Here is a 21,757-nt window from a genome sequence, read left to right as displayed (position 1 = left end):
AGTATAGATGGATCGAAAATTCAATCGAATGTGGGTAAATAGTTTTTTAAATGTCTTACACATTTTAAAGTTAAAATAAAAAACACGGGGTAAAAAATTGATATGAATTTTTTTCTTAGTCTTTCAAAACTCATTTCAATCAAAATATACCAACTAAATTGGATGTTTAAATTTGAATGAATAAATATGTAAATGGCAATTCTGAAAAGAATTAACAGACGCGTTCAGACTGAAAGGGTAAAAGTTTGCCGAGAAAACAAAAAAAAAAAAAAAATAAAAAGAGAACAAGTAGAAGCATAAGTAACAAGAAAAAGACACCAACTTCAATAGGAAGATCAAGAAAACGTTTAACCCGCAGTTTTAACTTTATCGCTCTAATTTTTCTTTACAATTGCAGTCAAGACACAAAACCCATTGAATAGTCTCGACTCGGTCCATGCTCGTGCTGAATTTATTCTTCGAAACTCTCACATTGAAAACAGTAAAACATTCTTAATGTACATACAGAGCCATTGAAATTTATTACTTTAATAAAACTATTAAATAATTCGAGTGATTTTCCACCGATTTGGCCAAAAAAAAAAAAAAAAATTATAAAATAATATTTCTAATATCAATATCAAATATATGTTTAGGGCTTATCTGAAGGAAGAAAGCTGGAGAAGTCACATCAAAAAAGTTGTTTCTTGGTGAATGAAGGAGCTGTCTTTTTAAAATTTTTCCAACGATTAGGTACTGTGGAAAAATCGATCCAGCAACCAAGGGGTCGAGTGGGGATTTAACCAAATGTATATAGCTATACAGACATGTTTATATATATATATATATATATATATATATATATATATATATATATATATATATATATATATAAATGTGTCCGCTCAGTTATCCCATTACAGCTAACGGGCCACTGATGCTTCTCTCAACCCGACGACACTAGTCGACATGATGCAGGAAATGGCTCATTCAATTTAAATAAATCATTAGCCGATGAAACGATAACGACATCATTCCATCCTCTTTCATAAGCTTTCTATTTTTTAAAACGTTAACGCGAATTCCAAAGAGGGTAGTTGTTTATTTTCACGGCCACCAATATTTTCAACCCTTGAAAATATTATTCAGATTTTTTTTCGAACGATCACATATTTTTTTTCTCAAAGCTTATTAAAAATGGAAACAATTTTAAAAAAAATTATTTTCAAAAATGTAAATTTTCTAATCAAAAAAAAGTTTTAAAAAAATCAGTATTTTAGACATAAAGTTGCAAAAAAAAAGTTTCAATATGTTAATTTTTCAATTACACTAAAAAAAAAACAGATGACCGTGTAACTAAATTATAAAAAAAAAGAAACTTTTTTTATTGTAAATTAAAAATCCAGGGTCATATTTTGAAGAATAACTTTTATTGTTCCAAATAATAAAGCAAATTGATCTGAAGTACCCAAATGTTTTTTATCTGAACATAATTACTTTCTTAAATCCGAAAAAAGCTGAATATCTCTAGGATTAAATGAATCACGATAAAAAGGTAAAAAAATTAGATATTAAATTTGAAGGCACCGCACGATTCGGCGTAATCAATTTTCATCATTCAACCCAAAGTAATTTTTACGAAAAAAGGAAAAAAAATACTGCCCTGGATTTCTTTAATTTTGATTAAAGAAAAAAAAAACTAATTAAAAAAATTACTTGCCTTCGATAATAACATGCTCCTTGGAGGCCAAAATTAATGGTATTGCCCCGGAAGCACTCATTACTCCAAAGTCTTAATGACGAATAGGAGAACTAGACAGTTATAGTTACAGTTATAGTTATTATTATTATTATATATGTCAACACTAACAGACGTTATATTAAATATAAACACTCAGCGTATAATATAATGCAACATTAACCGCACACGCGAAAATCGATCCTGTAGACAAATGACAATGAGTGGTACTATTTATAGAACTAAATCGTCCAAAGGATCGACTTAGGACATGCTAGTAATAACTATAGTGTCCGGAGTCTAATGTGATACGGAATTATCATTAGTATTTTATAAATTATTATTATATTGTATTGGTGAAAACAGAGGTAGAGATATCAGTATACTATAGTAGTAGTAGTAGTAGTAGTAGTAAGTAGTAGGAGTAGTAGAAGTGGATCTATAGTCAGACAAAGGGAAAAGTTACGCCAAGTTGTCAGACAACTCGTTAATATCCCAGACACGCTAATTTTTTTCACTCTCCATTGTACTATAAATGAAACGAATATAAAAAAATAGCAACAAAACAAAATTACCGGTAAATTATAATTAAATTAGTTTAACAGTAATTTTTAAACCCTCTTTTTTAGTCTGTGGTATTTATTTTTATCTCAAATCCTCTCGCGCTGTAAATGTCAAGCTTTCAACTTTTTATAACTTTTCACACGAAATTCTTTTTTTTTTCTTTTAGTCATTCAAAAAATTGTGTAAATACATCAATTTAAATGTTTAAAAAATAAATTTTACAGGAGAGTTTTAATTAGCTACAATTTTGAACGAAAGAGGGTGATTACCTAATCAACAGTGAAATAATTGTTAAAAATTAGTCTTCAAATATCCGTTAACGATCATGTACCGTCAACACACTTATCAACTTGAATAACTGACAAAGTATGTCGCGTATGCACTATATATATCGTATCGTGTATAATACAACCTATAAATTTAGTCACATGCGAGGTTTATGAAATTAACGCTTTCCCTCGATCGCAACCGTGTATCTAATACTATAAATATATAACCAATTATTTAATTGACCTTCATATAATGTAATATAATACAACATTAGAGTATGTAGATTAGATTCAATAATGTATAAATTAACATCATAGACCGTACCGTAATTAAGTAAAAATCGGGTAATAAAAAAATGTATGTTTCTTAAAAAAATTTTTTTTTTTTTATAAAATACGGACACTTTTAACAAATTAACTATAAAGAAACACTTTTGATCTTGACATATCAGCGTAAAAAATAATAATAAAATACAATAAAAGTCACCAGGACACGTAAAATGTCACGGAGGTAGTAACTGTTGCACGGAAGTTACAGAGTTTGAGAGAGACACCAACACAAACACACCAGGAAGATAGAAGGTGAAATATCGATTTAAATGGTGTGCATGACGATAAAAACAGTTGATAAATTTTTAGTTGTAAAATGAGAGTGCTCGTCTTTGGTCTTATTCAGAGACGAACAACAGAAGAGATATTATATCATATGTGATGAATGCTTGTCTTTACAAGCAGTGACAGATACTGAGAGAGCCAATACCTTTAAGCGGTGAAACTCGCGCGTCAACTAACAACTCCGAGCACGTTTAAGTGTCACGACACGATGCCAACCAAGTTATATAGAATCGAATATTATTATATATGAACAAGGGAAGTTTTAGTGTGTCGTTGTCGTACTGGGTCTGCTCCACAAACCGAGTCTCGTTTCGATGGGCACAATCGACAGTAGCAGTATGCCAGTCTCGAGAACTCGAGAATATAACTTGGGAGCTGTTATATAGAGATAGAGATAGAGACAGCTCGAGGTTTAACTGAGTGAGACAGTTGCCCGATTTCCACGTTTGTCGGGGGTATATTTTGCCCCACTCACCTGCTGATAACCACGTTGGTGCGCACCTACAACTACTAGCTGGCTGGCTTTGAAGCTCCCTGGCCTCTTTGGTGCTTGTGCTAGACCACCGCCAGGGGAGGCCAGCCACCCCCGGGGGTCGCGTCGCCGACTGCCAACTGCCACCCTATTCGCTTTCCCCAGGCTATACTCGACCGTTCGCCTAAACCTCTACCTTCTCTTATTCGCTATTTAATGTCCACATCTATGTCTATGTCTATGTAGTGTCTCTATCGATTACCCACCCTTTCTTACCTTAACCATTTTTATTTATTTATTTATATATTCGACTGTTAAATATGCATTACCCAAATTACAATTAGACGTGTTGATAGTTTACGATAAAAACACGCAATTTTTAGCTGTTACTCCATTTGCGATAACGGATATGAGATTATAAGTTATGAGCCAAGTTATGATGTTAAGTACTTTGTGTATAAATCTACACTGGGAAAGAGATTTACTAATACGTAGTAAGCTTTCTTAATTGTTAATATACCATTTATTAATAATTAAGGGATATTTAGTTATATTCATTAAAAGAAAAAATTGGTTCCTAATAAATAAATTTATAAAAATAAATTATTCTATCTGTGTAACTTAATGAAAAATATGAAAGCAAATAAAGTATCTTCTTTTTTTTTCTTTTTTTTTTTTTTGTAATTTTTAATTGAAAAATTTAAAGTTGAGATAAAAAATACGAGATAAATTTCTGACGGCTGTTTGTTAAAGTAAATAAGATAAATAAATGCTGAGATGAAGATAAAATTTTTAATGTAATAAAATAGATAAGCTAATGCATGTTTAACTTTTTATTATCAAAAGTTCTTAAATAGGAACAGGAGTATTGGTTATATTTTTACGTACGTTTTTTTAATGCCGGTAATAACGGTATCAATAAAGTTTTAGTGAGCCAGTTAATCTTTCAATAAAAGTATATTATTATTATGATTAATTCGTTTTTTATAGACATTGCATTTTTTAAAAAGTATTTGCCTCGGTACTTTAATTTGAGCCTCGCAAGAATTCGATTTAACGATCGGACGACGAGGTCACATTTGGAAACTCATCTCCGGGCACTTTGTTACCTGACGCATGAACTCCATCTCTCGTGCACAATTAGGGTGAAAAAAGGTAATGGTTTTTTTTTAATCAGCAAGTAATTAATTTACCTATTTTTTACGGTCAAACTGTTCTCGCAAAATATGAAGCTATAAAAATTGAATTTTTGACTGGTTATTTTAAATATTATTCACAATAAATTATTCTTTGGTGAAACAGCTATTCATAAAACATCTCTGGATATAAAAATTAAATAAAGTTTTGAGTCTGTTCACTTAAAACTCTGAAATTATCGAAGAAACTTAACTCATTCAACTTTATCCAAGTGCATACTCAACAGAAGAATTAAATAGAATAAAAAAACCCGAAGATGCTTTGCATCCCTTTTATTCAAATGATCACTTCACCTTTCTGCGCCTAATCAGCATAAAAACTTTTCTATTTTTATAAATCGTGATAAAATTTAACTGACATACAATCGATGACACCGAATAAATTATCATTATCGCAGTTTACATTTTCTTCAACAATCATTCTCAATAATACTTTGTCATTGTCATTGTCATCATCATCATCATCATCATCATCATCATCATCATCATCATCATCATCAACACTCTCCACTAAACCATTTATTTTACGACCCTTAAAATTTTCCTCCTCGAAACATGTCGCAATTTTTTTAACCAATATTTTCTTTTTACTTTTCATCTAGATTTTTATTTTATTTTCATTTTATTATTTTTCCGTTTCTGTCCTTTTATTTTTATTTTTCTCTTCTTCGTATACCTATTTTTGTAATAGTGTAAAAAATTGTCAGGACGTCCGGACGCTGTGCGAAAATCAAATAGCCGTTCAGCCACAGAATTGAAACAAATGGTTCTGATTTTTAACGTCTGGGGATTTTAATCTGCCAAGAAAATTCTTGTCACGTCTAATAAATTTAAGGATTTAAATTTAAAAATTTACCATCACGGAAAAATTTACTAGGATATGAAAAAAAGCTTTACAGATAACCTTGAAGGTTAACTTTTAAATGATGCAAAAAAAAAAAATATAAAAGTACTAACGTTTTGAAGTAATTGTCCTTGATTCGACGTATGACATTGTTAATTATGTGTGTGTTTAATGGGAAAACGTAGCGTGTAGTTTATTGCGAAACATTGGCATTGTCACGCTCGTGCAACCCCTTTTCCAGGGGCAAGGATAATGTCCGGATAGTCGGCTCTGTACACACATTTATACTTATATTACAACAACACATAACATTTAACAAGTATAGTTCAGTGGAAATGTTCGGTTGCATGCTGGACGTCAGTTAACAATCAACTTAAGCTTGCATTTATGAACGAAGTTACAGTGAGAGCACCATCGAGGTCGTAGGCAATGAACCTCGTCCTAGTTCAGGGCCTCATCTTCAACTCTTCCTATCCAACAACTCAACAACTCGTCTTCCAACTCCCAATACAACACAACAACTAAACTCCAAGAAATTCAGCTCACTCCAGAGATTAACAATAAGAACAAAACAAAGCCTCAAGATTTCAGTCGCTGTTACTAAACGGCTACGGCTGATGCCACGCCCGCGGCAATCATTCACAATTTTTTCTCTTTCAATCAAAATCATCTTTATTTTATTGTTGTTATTATTTTTTCTCAACAACACCTTTGTTTCGTTTTTTCTTCTTTATTTCGCGGATATCATTCTTGCAAGCAGCATCTGTTTCTGTTATGAACAACCCGAAAACAATGAAAACGATGATCGAGATAATATTTTTTTATCTTTTGTTTGTTTACTAGCGAATAATAAAGATTATTTTTTTTTCTTATATATTTTATCGGGCTCTGACTCAATTATCATCACCATCACGGATTTTATCAAATTTAATTACTGCTATTTATTTATTTGTTTTACTGCCCAATTTGTTGATGAAAAAAATTGTTTTATTTACTAACTCCGAAAAGGAGTTAAACACGAAGATTCTTCGTGCTTATACTTCGAAAGTTTATTTTTAGTATTTCACAGAATAAAGAGAAATTGATTATTTGAGTTTTTAATCTATTTTAAATGTTCTAGTGTCAAGGATATTTTCATCCAAGATATTTCAAAGATTATTGTGTTTGCAAATATTTTATAAAAATAACAAAATTTAGATATGTATAGAATAGAGAGAAGTACATGCATATAACTATTTATACACCAGTCAAGGTGAAAAATCAATGGAATGAAAGAAAGTATAATAAAAAAATCTCACAAATATTTTTCCACCGTCCTCAATTCGAAATATTATTGTATTGTATTGTGTTTTATTGTATTGTATTTTATACACGAACACACTGAATGAACATATATTTATTTGTATGAGTATTTTATATCCGTAAAATAAAATGTATGCGTTTGCGTGACTTAAAAAAAATATCCATGTGTAATTTTATTTATTTATACGAGTCATATACGCATTGAGTGATGCACACATATGTATTTATTTATGTATGAAAATCTTTTTCTGATATATTTCTGGATTCTTTGTTTCAGATTTTAGTATCCATAGTGTCACTTCCCGCGGCATACCCCATAAATTGTAGAAGCGAAAGCTGAGTAAATTCAGTGTATAGCTTCAGCGAGACGTAAAGATTATAACGGATGAGAGAAATACATGAGGAGATGCCACTAAACAAGATTGAATCCATTGTTTACGAGTTAAAGTTCTTGTTGCAATTTTCAGTCATGTCACCATATACATAACAAGAATTCCAGAGAAGACTAAAAATTTTATTATCTTTCGAAGATTCGATCTCGTTGAGTTTATCTAGCATGAAATTTATTTCAGCTCGGGTTTATTTGAATTTGAATTTATTTTATGCTCGGAAAAGATCAACCGTTGGAGATTAAAATTAGCGATTTAACTTAGTAACAAAAAAAAATTGATTTATATCTTAAAATACTGGAGATCCTCACAATTGTCGAGAATATATTATGCAACGTATAATCAACTCTAACCTTGACACCCAGGGTGAATCGATTCTTCTAAAGATATATACAATGTCAGCACTAAAACTAATCGTAAATAATCAGCAGAAATTCATAATCTACAATCAATCTAGACTATCAAAATTTATTTTTAAACGCTTTTTTTTATATTTTAATTTTATTCAAATTTATTCCTTTGCTATTCGAACGTTCGACATATTTAGGTTTACAAAAAAAAATATTTTTCGGTAGCTTTTTTTTTTTTGTACAAAGTAGATCAAGGCAAATTGACCTATTTGATTGAAGTAGTTTTATCGAAAAATTGTGGTAAATAAATGCAAATGGAAATTTTTATATCAAAGGAAGAAAAATAAAATAAAATAAAATCTTGAGACTTTAATTTAAAAGAAGATTCACGGTTACTTATACTAGCAATTATCGAGTGCTGAAGAAAAAACCCATAAAAAAATGTTCATACAGAGCCATACATGTCCTATTATATTTTATTATGATCATATCAAGCTGTCTATTAAATTATTTATTAATCTGTTCTATTTATCAAAAATAATTATAATTCTATGTTTTTTCTAAAAGTATATACATCAATAAAGCTCCTTATAAAAGTAAAAAAAATATTTTTACTTTCGAACGGAATATCCGAGATTTAAATTTTTTGTAAAAATACGATTCAGCGACCATGCAACCTCGGTTGGAGATTTTCTTTGAAGCTTTTTGGGAAATGTTGAACAATTATTTGGCCATCTACAGGAATTTTTAAAAATTCTCGTTATGCCGATTATGGTAATTACAGTGACTCTGATAGACAAAGGAATATTTCAAGCTTACATTGCTAACAGAGGATTTTCCCAAAGCTTTTAGCTCAGCTGATTATAGTTTTGTCTGATTAAATGTTCTAAGCGCGATAGGCTGTTTTCCACGGAAATAACAGTAGAGCGAGACTAGAAATCGTGGTTATACTTTTAATTCTATGGTAGTAATAATTGATAAATAATAATTATTAACCAAGAAACGGCATGGTTTAATTTAACAATTTCTTAACAAGACTAAATTTCCCTCCATATCCTACTTTCTCTATCAATTGAAATTTCGTATTCAAAATAAAGTTAATAAAATTTAAAGTTTTTAAATATCTGTTGAATTTTTTCAATAAAAATAATTATGTAATTTTTGGGGAAAACTTGTTAATGATAAAATTTACAATAATTGAAGTAATTGAAAATTCAAATTTTAAACATTGATTAATCGAATACTATATAAAACATATAGTTTCTGAGGGTATTCCTTTGCCAGCTGGAAAGATTATGCACATATACATCGGCGAGTAGTTTGAATATGAGTTTTCAAATATATTTACAACTTATAAAGTTATAACTCAAAATATATGGGTAAAAACAAGCACAACTTTTTTTTTGTACAAAATATATATAAATTTTCTCGACATTATTTTTCCTTTTCACCATTTTAATCAACACTGACAAAAGTTTTTTGCGAAATATATATATAAGTACACCCATTTATTTTATAACTTTTTGAAAAGCATGAAGGTACCGAACATAAAATTAAAGTTGACTTAAGAAATAACTTCTTCAAAGATAACAATAAAATGTCTATTTACTAAAATAAAAAAAAAAAAAAAAACGAGTTTTTGTGTCAAGATAAAATCTTAAATATCTTAAAATAAAAACACATTTTTGTTAGTTTAGAGTATTTAAATTACAGAATATAGGATTTCATAATATAATAACACAAGGGTATGATATAATAGCGCGCATTAAAAAAACATACTAAAAGCTTAAGTTCTAAAGCCCTCGCTGATAATGTCTCGAAAGCTTTACATCATGACGGACAAAAGTGAGAGAGGATAAGAGAATTTTAGATAATAACCAGAAGGTGCTAACGCGAGTGGCTCGAGTTTCGCCCAGGGCATGACCGTCGGTCGATGAATTCTCCAGTCTCGCATTGGTATTAGTATTAGTATTAGTACAGATGCTATTATACGCTTTTTATATCTGTACATACATGTAATACAACGAAAGAGAAAGAGGATATGATATCGCACAAAGAACGGAACTAAAGGGTGTGACCTCCCACACATATCCACACGTAAAAGTCTCCACTCTAAACATCAAGTCCATCGCAACGCCATTACCAGCGAAATAAACGACCAAAAAATAAAAGAATTTGATAATATTATTAAAAAATTTTCTTTTCCTTCCTCTTTTTCTGTCTCACGTTTCCGCGCATGTAATGACAATGCCGGTTATTATACGCCCAATAATATTTGCTATTTGCTAACTCGAATAAGTTAATTAGTAACTTTATTGAATGTCGTGATGGAATAAAATTAAAACAGGAGTATATGTGTAGTAGAGCAACAATGTAGATGACAACAAAGTTAAATAGTGAGTATTGTGGCGATAAAGTGAAACAGAAATGGAGATAGAGAGAGAAAAAGAGGAAAATTGGTCAGTAATGTGATCGGAACTTTGAAAGCTATCCAGATTTGTTGGTACGTAACAAGGAGCTCGAGGTTACCCACTTGACCAGAGATCACATCAAATTGCACATTGATGTGGTTAACCAAATTCGATATCCATATTTTATTACTATTAATATTAGCACTAATATTAGTATAGTATCGAAACATATAATTATTAATATTGTGTGTTATATATACATATGTTTATAAATACAGATGTATGAATGTAAATAGAGGCTTTAAATAACAATGGTTAACGCAGAGTAAAGAATCATTTTCCATTAAATGCACGTTGCGTAAATTAATTCCAGTTTAGAAGGACGTGATAAATGTTATTGCTAGAGTTTATGAAGTTCATAGCGACCTTGAAGAGATTTCCTACTGCCGGTGCAGCAACATGACGTTATATGACGATGTTGAATATTAAATGAGACATAAGCACACATTCGATCCTATATTCAAATTATACCACGCTTAACCTACCAAGAACGTATAGATGTATGGATCTATGCTCAAATACCATCGGGGGATATTCGTGATTATCAACAATGCTACTCATTCGATTGGGTATGCTACTTGTATTTAAATTACTACTGCAGTGCTTTCAATTGCCTATTGATTTCCTTTTTTTTTTTTCACCGTCATTTATTTCCTCTGAGGATTTTAGAGTTCGTTTGTATAATTTATATAGCTAACCATTATTTTTTGCTGCAAGTTTTTTTTTTTTTTTTTTTTTCAATTTATGATAATTGGTAATTTTATTGAACTTATTTCCAGATGGCTCAGCAGCGAAAATATTGAGAAAATACGAAATTTTCGGACGAAAATTGGACAATTCCGTGGTCCACAAAAATCAAATAGTGGTGAAAACGCGAGAAATTGAGAAATATTAACTGGAAATTTATTTCGAATTGACTTGTAGAAGTCTGGTTAACTTCAACCCAACTCAATTGATGCATTTCACGGGTTACTAGAACTATTTGGCGTGAAAAATGTTGACCAGAGCCATCGAGAAATCGCAAAAGTCATTTACCTTTTCTGTCGGGAACCGAACCCAATGTTCAGATTTTTCATTATAACAAGCCAATTTTTTTTTTTTTTAGAAAAATCTCAAATTTTCCTGCCATTCTAACCACCCTCATTCACTAGAACGATAATTTGAATCGTAAAACAACAAACCTTCTGATTTAATTTCGACATAATTGAAAGCTCGGATTTTTTTCTGGAAAAGTCGTTTAATGCCTTGTGTACTTTACCCTGAATATAGAGTCTGAGGATCATGGTAAATTTATTAATTATCTTCGCAAATTTGTTTTACGAATTTACCGAGTATAGGAGCTGCCTAACTCTGACGGTAAGCTCTTTGAGGCTTTATAAGTAAACAAAAAGTTGATGACATCTTTCCACACCTGAGTTAATAAATAATGATATTCTACAAAAAAAGTAGCAAAACGTAACTAATCGATAGTATATAATTTATTTTTTAATCAATGGACATGCTATTAACATAATAACGTAAATTGTTTATGCGTAAAATAGATTTTAGTTACTCTCGTACAATCGAGGTTGACCACGATTATATTTTCGATTAAAACTCTCGGTAAATAATAACCTCCCCGTATTCCAATAAAATAATATGGCTTCAGTTAATTCCGGAAAATGAAAATACCAATAACATATAATAATAACAATACAATGAAAGAATAATTAAAGGGCCCGGATTTTTTGACAATAAATATTATTTAAATTTAAAATTATCTTAAAAAAATTTTAGTGATTAAAAAGCAGTTTTTTTTAACAGCCAGATATGAGAATTCGTTAAAATGATTTTAAAAGAGCCTTTAAATAAAGAAATCTATTTTTAAGATAATAAATTGTAAAGTGAGGAATTTAATGATTACATATTGTTCTATTGGTGACGGAACGCGAGATGTACGATGTATGCTATTAAATGCGAAGTAATAGCTGGTTCATGGCTTGATTATGATCAGTGTGTAAGAACAATAAACACTGTAATTGGGCTAATAATAAAATAATTGCTGTCGCGAGAAACCAGTGATGCTGCTGTACTGGTATTACGTACTCATCTATAGTTGTGTATTCAACTCCATACGCTTATCTTGTACATATAGATATGTTTATATGAATTATAGCGTCGCAGCAGGAAAATGAATCACCCGTAAATCGAAGTTAATAAATTGTTGAACTGATCCGATTTAAAATGTAAAATGTCATAACAATAAAATTAATTAACAAACATGAATAATTTATTTATTTAATAAATTATGTATTCAGAATTTTAATAAGTAATTATATAAAGAGAAGACAAATATTTTTCAAAGTTTAATAAATGAATCGAGTAAAGAAGAGACAATAAGATGGAACCAAAGCGTAAAAGACCATGAACTCCATATGAATAGTTTCTCTTTGATGTTGCCTACTTCAGAGATTGCTCTTCATTAATTTCTCAATTCCGCGGGTTTCCGATTAAAAAATACTGCGTCTAACGGGTTCATAAAGTCTCATCGAGACTACTGGTAAACTCTTTGACTAGAGGTTGTCTCTGCAATTAATTCATCTATTAAATCGTGGGTTCATGTTATTAGTTATGATTATTAGTGTTGTATGTAGGCATTTACATTTGACATTCTCGACTGAAAATAGTTATTCTGAGATGTTTTATCACCATCATCATGCCCAGTATAATTGTTATTGCTCTATAGTGGTTCAGCCCGAACTCCCCAGTAAATTGATATGATTACGAGTTATGCGTCATTCCCAAAGCATTTTAATACCACACAATACAATTTAATTAAATAGAATACGTCAATGCACTTAGTGGAAAATATTGTATCAACAACTAAAATTTATCATTTAATTTTTTAGAATTGAAGAGTGAGATAAATCGTTTTTATGACGTAACAAGCAATTATCTACAATTTGTATATTAATTTTTAATTTTATTACAAGTATTTTAATTAAAATGACTACTACCAACTTGTAAAATAACACAAAACGAATATCTCATTATGGAATAATATTCAACGGCACTACAGACAAGACAATTAAAATACAAATTCAAATACATGAACAAACTTATAAGCATATTCATTTTTTATATTATTATTATTTTCAAATAATTAATCATTCGTCCTTATGATAATTGAATGCTAATTGTAATAGAGAGGAGATTAATTGTATCAATTACATTATTAATACTAATGATGGAAATATAATTATAACTTATCATATAAATAACGAAATTTAATATTGATAATTATCAATTATTTTTATAAAGAGAAAATAAAGCAAAAAATTCACCCCTTGAATTTTTTCAACTTAATTTCCTCTCTAAACATTAATAAATAGGGCTAAATTACCGTGGGAAAACATAAATAATTATATATTAGATGTTTTAACAGTAGATTTTTTATAGATTTTAAAAAGCATGAAAAAATGATAATCAGCTTATGAACGCAAAGCTGCTCATGATTTATCCAAGTAAATTTTAGCAAGGTTATTTAAAATTTTAATATCTAATGCTTCATAAAAAATTTCAAAGAGCTTATTTCACCCCAATCGTTTTACTTCCAAATAATAAATTTCAGGAATTATTAATTAATTTTATAAAGATAAAAGATCGAGTAAAATACGCTTTTGTACTCCATATAGTCATTGTGAGGTAGAAATGAATTTTTTTTATCAAATTACGAGATCAAAATTATAAAAATACGCACTAAAGTACATAGAAAAAAATTAACATGATTCATGAGAAAAATTTTTTAACCGAGAATATAATTTTGAAGAGGGTAATTATCTTGAATCGAGACGAATTTCCTTAAATTAAGAAAAATTTCTTTGAACCACGAATTTCTTTACTCAAATCAAGAATATTAAGTTCTTTAAAATTATATACTTGATTCAAGAACTTTTTTTTTTTCTGTGTAGTTATTAATAAAAAATAAAATATTTCAAGAATATTATTAAAAAAAAATTCTAATAATTGAATTGTTTTAAAATTTGAGCAGCTTAACATAAATTATTCCCATCATTTTAAATTATGGGTTCACTTCATATAAATATCAAATGCAATTTTATAAATTATCAGCAGTTAAAACGTTAAGTATGTTTATTCGTAACATTTATATAACTGATGATAAATTTAAATGTCAACAAAGTTTGAGTTTCCCTGTTTCGTTGTGAATTTGAGTCAACAGAACAATTGAATACTACTGTTGAAACATTAACAGTGATCAGAGTTTAATTTAATTACAAAATGCATTAACAGTGTATAATGCATATTATACATTATTCATATATATTATTATATTATTGAAATTTAATTAAACAATAATCAGAAATCAAAATTACTTGAAAACACTGATAAGTTTATTAGATTTTGCTGCCAGCAAAATCTGACATTCGCTATTATATTAAATTTATGTAACTTTGCATTTCATTAATAACAAAGTTTAACAGGATAACGAATTTAAAAGTTGTATCAAATGAATAAATAGGAAGAGTTTGAAGAGGCATAATGTAATATTTTGGTATGCTATTTCATATGTGAATTCCAGCGATACAAATCTAGTACAGTGGATATCAAGGCTTTGGAGATAACAATAATTTTAACCAATGCAAATATATGTATATATGTATATGTATATAAAAAACGCATATATCTTGAATATACTGAACATAATAGTTATGGATTGTAACATAATTCGTTATTGTTGACAAAACATAAAGAAAGTCGTTACACTGACACTGGCACAGTGCCACAGTTAAACAAATAAAATGCGTCCGTGCTACCAACACATAATATACGACTGAAATATCTAATGTCTATAAATAAATATTAGGTTGTCATTTTACAATATTTATCATTTTATACTCTATTGAAAGCAATTTAGCACAAACTAAAAAATTTTCTCTTTACAGTAGCTTACATGAAAAATGCAGTCCCTCAAAATTTCATATCGTCGATGATCAATTTTAGCAAAACAGAACAAGAATGAGTCCATTAATTCAGGTAAAAATCAATCGAGCTAAAAAATGATCAAACAAACCGTTTATTTAACATCAAACTGCGAAAACGATTGAAATATTTCCAACTTTAAAGAATTAGAGCATATATCATAGAAAAGCTCGTAATATAATTGTTTAAAAATTTATTTTGTCTATTCCGACATGTAAGCGCCTTTTAAAAATTTAAACGGCATGCTATCCCTTGCAACCTTCACCTCACTCTGGAATCACTCTGTATTCAGAGTCAGAGTGAAATCATATTGAAACCAGTGTGGATCCAGAGTGGTTTTGTGCCTTTTTTCCAGAGTCAAATCTCAGTGAATCCAGAGTGATCCCAGAGTGAATTCAGTGATCCCAGAGTGAATTCAGAGTAATTTCAGAGTGAATTCAAAGTAATCTCAGAGTGAATTCAAAATGAAACTAAAGTAAATTCAAAATGAAACTAGAGTGTTTTCAGAATGTCTTGAAAATGTTTTCAACGTGGGTTTAGCGCTTTTCAGAGTAAATTCGAATAATTCTCAATTTTGTCCTTAGTATATTTATAACTTTAACACGAGTGTAGTGTATTGAGTTTTCATAATTTACCTAATTATATTAACAGTTAGACGACAAATGGTTAATAAATTGATAATCATATAGCATTTTTCGACTACATAATTAACAACCATTTCATTCTACAAAATAAGAGATAACAAATTTTGTAATTTGAAAATACTTACAATTAGTTAAAGGCCTATTTTTATCTTTATTATATTAAATTATGAAGTCAACAGGTGAATTTAGTATTATACATTATTAATTGGTTCCCTATTTAAAAAATTTTAAATGTTATGAATTTTTGTATGACTTAAAAAGATTTTATTTTGAAAATACTAGAAATTCACATAGGGATCAGTTTGATCCCGGGAAAAAAAAATTATATATAATTCTATAGAACCATATATAATCTATATATGATTTCATATAATTTATATATAACTATATGTCTTTAGATATGTTTGTTTTTAAGATTATATGTAATTATATAAAGCTATATATAATTGCAAATAATTTATATATAACTGTACGTCACTACATACATTCGTTTTTAAGATTATATATAATTTTTATATAACTACATATAATTACATATAATTTATATATAACTATATGTCATTACATGTATTTGTTTTTAATATTTGATCGAGCTAAATTTTAAATTATTTTAATTTTAAATTGTTAAAATTTTACCAATTAAATAATTGTCTTCGAATAAATTAATTTATTAATAGTTAATAAATCTTTCTATCAGTGTATATTGATAATTAATAATTTACAAACGAAATAAAAAATTTTGTTCATTACGCATTGATCATGTATACGATTTGCATTACTTGTAGTTGTTAAAAACCCTGATATTTAAGTAATTCTCATCGGTAAACTGGTAAAGAATTAGTCTTTCAAGCGTCAGGTCCCAGATTTGATTCCCGAGCGTAGCAGTTGTTTTTTATTTGATTCCACTCTGGCTTTAGTCTGGGTTCACTCTGGTTTCATGCTGGAAAATAGGCACAAAACCACTCTGGAACCATCATGATTCCATAACGTTTCTAGAATTTTTTCTAGACTGATTTCAGAATGATTTGAAAGTCGCAAGGGACAACAGTAGATAACGTCTTAATATCTACTAAATAATTTTGCGCGAGTATAAAATTCTTTCGGATAAAAACATTATTTTGTATTAAAAATAAAAAAATTAAAAAAAACTGCTGTTTTTGCGAATTATATGTTGCTGTCGCTGTATTGACTGATAAATTTTGCAAACATCCTCTGGAGTGAAAGGATTTAGGTCATCGTATCAATTGACGTTTCAATAAAATGTTTCCTATTCAAACTTTACAATAAATCGTATTTTTTTTTAATTAATCTAAATAAACCAAAATAAAATAAATAAACTACTGAAACAGCCCCCGGGGAAAATTTATTACATAAATAAAAAAAAAAATGCATACATGACTGTGATCATTTTTTAAATTTCAACTAAAATTTAATAATAAAAACGTAAAATATTATGACACATTTTACGTAATTTTTATGAAGAGAGGTTCAGAAGTAGAACAAACAAGAGAGGGTAGATATTTATGATAACTGGAGGCGCCATCCTCTAGCAGTGCTTGGAAACACCTTGTACAAAGCTCACTATGATACAATAGACAACTAAAGACAAGGTAGAAAGGCAGAATGCGATAAGAACCGGTAGGTTAAACCTTCCAAGCAGCTCACTGCTGCTGATAGGCAAAGAAATAAAAAGCTAAAAAAATGCACGTGATTGTTACAGCGAGACGGGTTAAAGAAGAAAGAGGGTGCGATTATCGACCCTCCAATGTCAGAATTTTTCAGTGTTACATGTTTTATAACAATGCAGCTGCAACACTTTTAAGCTTATACTCGTCACGATTTAACAGCACCCTTGCGTCACAATCTGAGGGTTATCAACTTAAAAGTATCCTATTTTATGTTTTTTGCCTTTTGTCTCTACTCTTTCGCTTTTCTTGTTGATTATTTAGTTTTTATTTTTTTTCGTTGCTCTACTCTACGGGAAAACTTTATTACTCTGTTACCCGTGTATCGAGCTATTCATCAAAGCGTAATTTTATTAATGGAATTTTTTTTCAAATAAATTGATAGATCCCGGAATTAGAAATTTACGTAACATTAAATTAATATTTAGATCGATAAACAGATATTGACGTTACGAATCATCTGGAGAATAAAAGTTTATGGAACTCTTCTGCACTTAGTTAGAAACCTTTGGGACTGAACTAGTTGGTAAAGATGACGACAAATCCTCTTTGCTTTTTTACTTTAATACATAAGTAAACTGACTTTCTGTTTGTATATAAGTTCATTCACATCCATGAATGTACGGTGTGCTGTAAAAGTAAATCCTAAAATAGAGTACACTCTCAACAACAAAACAACAGATTAAAATACGAGCAACAACATCATTTTACACGGCTTAGTATCTCCGTATACATTATAGACGACTTGTGAAGTAGAGAATATGTCATTTTAAATATTTTATCGCAATAAATTGATGCAAGTTTATTTATTTATATTTGTATTTATATTTAGATATAAAAACCAGCATATAATATCAGAGACGTGAGCTGTATTTATATATATATTGACTTATACTTTTTTTCTATTCCAAAATAAATTACCCGTAATTATAGCAGTTTAAAATAAATGGAAAATATATATGATTGATTTAAAAGAATCTAGATTTATCCACTTTTTACTGGTTATTTATTAAATCGTAAATATAAAATTATGGGGGTCAATAATGCTGCATTCTCGCCTAGTCCGCGTTAATTATTTGAAAATTGTTGACAGTATGAATGTATGATTCATACAAACGATAGCAGATGATACTTTAATTATCGCTTTAAATAAATTGGGTCGTATGGTTCAAAGCCTATGATTTAAATCCCACAAAAATTTAAAATAATTAACGAGCAAACAAATAAATAAAACAACAAGCCAAAAAATCAATATTTAAAAAAAGCTAAAGCTTAAGAAAATGTTTTTTTTTTTTTTTTTTTCCCGCGGTCATTAGCACGACTTTGGTAAGATGACACTTGATATTTATTTTTAAAATTCATTGACGTTTCCTCACGAAAGTCTTCACTGTACGTTTGCTCATGTCATTAGACTTATTCCAAAATAGTTAAAATAAATTCATTATTTATCTTTTTCATTTGTCCTTGCCTGTTAATTTACTAAAATGGATTTGAGTATTTTAAAACATAATAAAATATTTTTTAAAACTACTGAAGCTCTATAGATGTTCACCTTGTAATCATAATCATATATATGTATTAATGTGCATACATTTGAATATGTATATTTGCTATTGAGAAACAAAAGAAATAATTCAATTTAAGCTTATCAGAGAAAAGAACAATAAAATAAAATACAAAATATTATCAATGATTATTGATTGATTGATGAAATTTCTACAGATATTTCGAAAGCGAAAAATTCCATAAAATTTTTTTAGATAATATATAATACTAAATAATAAATAATGAATAATAATATAACCACTCACCAAATTCAACTGATGTAAGATTAGATTGTAGTGTACCGCGTTCATATTGTCCTACGGTGTTGTTTGACGGCGTCACAATAAAACGTTCCTGCATTTTGTCTTTTTTTTTTATTGATCGATTAACTTTTCAAAATTTAAACTTTAATGTCATTCATAAAAGAAATTTCACTTGTCACAATTAAAATAGTACTTGTCAATGATTTTTAAAAAACTTCAATTATTAATTTCCCGCACTTTTTTTTCTACGACGTTTTGTAAACAAATACTCCATTCGCTGAGTAGATAAAATATATTTATAACTTTTACTAATTTCGTTTTATATTTATAAATTGTTTATTTTGTCTGAACCAATTTTATAAATTAAAATATTAAAACCGGTGGGCAATATTTCGTGTGAATAAACCCGGCAATTAATGTAGACTGAGACTGTTATGTTTGGTCTGGACAGTATGATGTGATGAGAAAACGAGGAAAGTTATCGTTCAAATGTATACGTAGACATGTGTGTGTGTGTATGTATACAAAGTAGTTGTGTGACTAACTACTTGTTACCCATATTATGTATCCCAGTGGGAGAGACCCACACGTTAGAGGGGACTAGACAACAAAAAATTAATTTAAAAAAATAGACTAGAAGACAAATTAAATAGAATGACAAAAGACATCAACACCGAATTGATGAGCTAAAATAAAATAAAATAGACCCGGTTTTTTTTTTTTAATTTACAATTAATAAACTATACTGACTGATGATGTGTGTAATATCAAAAATATAAGTTATATGAGGACATGTATACTTGATGCGTTTAGTTGCATTACTCCCTCCTTATTTTTTCCTCACATGTGCAGTACCGAGCTACTGCATATAAACATACACATAAACACTTCATGCACGCGATTGTTGATACACGCGACGTACTCGTGCCTTTGAAATTGAATCAATCAATCCACGTGCCCAGTACAGGAGTTTCTTATGATGATACTCCGTGAGCAATTGAATTTTTAAACTCTGATAATAAAATTGAGCTAGAAATAAAAAGTTAGTTGGTATTATTTATTTAATTTAAAGCCCGCATGCAGTTTTAATTATTTAAAATGGTTTATTGAAAGAATGACTTAGATACTGCTGAAGATGGAGATAGAGATGGTGATGATGATGATGACGATGTGTGATGAAGTATATTTGAATATGAATACATACAGATGTACGTATGCCGGTTGTCAGACTACTAGTATTGACGTACAGTAGGTTCACGCGGACAGAGAAAAATAAATAAAATAATAATGCCGGTTCTTGAATCTTGACAACTAACTACTACCGAGGTTATGAAAACGTATAAAAGGGGGCAGCATCTATCTAGTGTTTGTCTAATCGATTTTTGTTGAATCTACCTTACCATTTTCATGCATTATTAACTAATTGTTTTGTATAAATAAAAAAATACTTCAGTAAATATTAAATAATGTTCGTCAAACCGACCCCAAAATTGAAGAAACGATAAAAAATATGTTGAAATATTAATGGTAAAAAATTACTCATAATATTTTAAGCTTTTTTGACTAATGAGTGTAAATGGAGTAGATATTGGAAATTTTTTAAATTATAAAAGTAAAATATAAATAAAAATTAATAATGTCTGAAATTACAATTGTTAATAAAAAATTTTAATACTGAAGTCAGAAGACTTTTATAACAATTTAATTTGTTACAAAAATTTTTAAATTGCCACATATAGACTTTTCTTACTAAATTTTGTTTCATTATAATTCAATTTTTATGAAAATATCAATTTCAGTATCAGGAAATTTTAAAATATTATTGATATAGTTTCGAAAAATATTTACATGAAAATTAATGTAGCACATATTTAATAATTTAAAAAATTTTATAACAAATAAATTATGGCAAAAAAAAAATTGACATCTAGAAATTAAAAAAAAAAAATAAAAAATGCAATTTTTTAAAGATAATTTTTTGGAACAAATCTTTTTGTTAAATAAAATTAAAAAATTGTCAAGTGACAGCTAATTTGAATGTCATAATATTTGCTTAATATTAATGTATTCTTAAAAAAAAAAAAAAAATTTTAGGTGTCTGCTGATTTCAGGATCATTCATTTTAGTAAACACATCTTGAAAATCTAACACGCATTAAAAGCCGGCTTCACAACAGTAACCTGAGATTCTATCGAAACCCGATTGTCATCAACGAATATCTAAAAACAAAGACGTTAACAACTTACGTTTGATTATTACAAACTATTCTTAATTATTTCACACATTAAATAATTAATTCAAAAAGTTTTAATAAATTTAAACATCACCGACCGGTTTTATTATTCAACTCGTAGATTCGTGACTCTGCGAAAAGGCACACAGCGCGGCTTGCCGTTGTCGAATGTCTGTGCCGGGTTTATGACGCCATGTTGTTCAAACGCGCGCATGCGC

At 29.0% G+C, this 21,757-nt stretch overlaps 1 protein-coding gene across 3 annotated transcripts in view; it reads right to left on the bottom strand.

Annotated features, from left to right (window-relative positions):
- The window catches only part of Kcc (solute carrier family 12 member kcc), an 80,706-nt gene extending 59,042 nt beyond the window's left edge, over positions 1-21,664 (bottom strand). The window contains exons 1-2 of one of the 3 annotated variants that reach the window (XM_074248980.1): positions 21,553-21,664; positions 19,310-19,583 (exon numbers count right to left, since the gene is read on the bottom strand). In XM_074248980.1, the coding sequence (XP_074105081.1) occupies positions 19,310-19,403 (94 nt within the window). In that variant the 5' untranslated portion in view covers positions 19,404-19,583; positions 21,553-21,664. Of the gene's footprint in view, positions 1-19,309; positions 20,449-21,552 lie in introns of those variants that run through there. The other 2 variants (XM_074248981.1, XM_074248983.1) reach the window with 2 other exon arrangements.
- Positions 21,665-21,757: the final 93 nt, after the last annotated feature.

Source organism: Cotesia typhae, unplaced genomic scaffold (genome assembly GCF_013202065.1).
Source record: "Cotesia typhae breed Kobodo isofemale line unplaced genomic scaffold, CoteBio_Ctyphae contig_5, whole genome shotgun sequence".
In the NCBI taxonomy this organism is placed as follows: Eukaryota; Metazoa; Arthropoda; class Insecta; order Hymenoptera; family Braconidae; genus Cotesia; species Cotesia typhae.
Note: the sequence above shows the minus strand (reverse complement) of the source record. Positions and strands in the feature narration are given on the sequence as shown.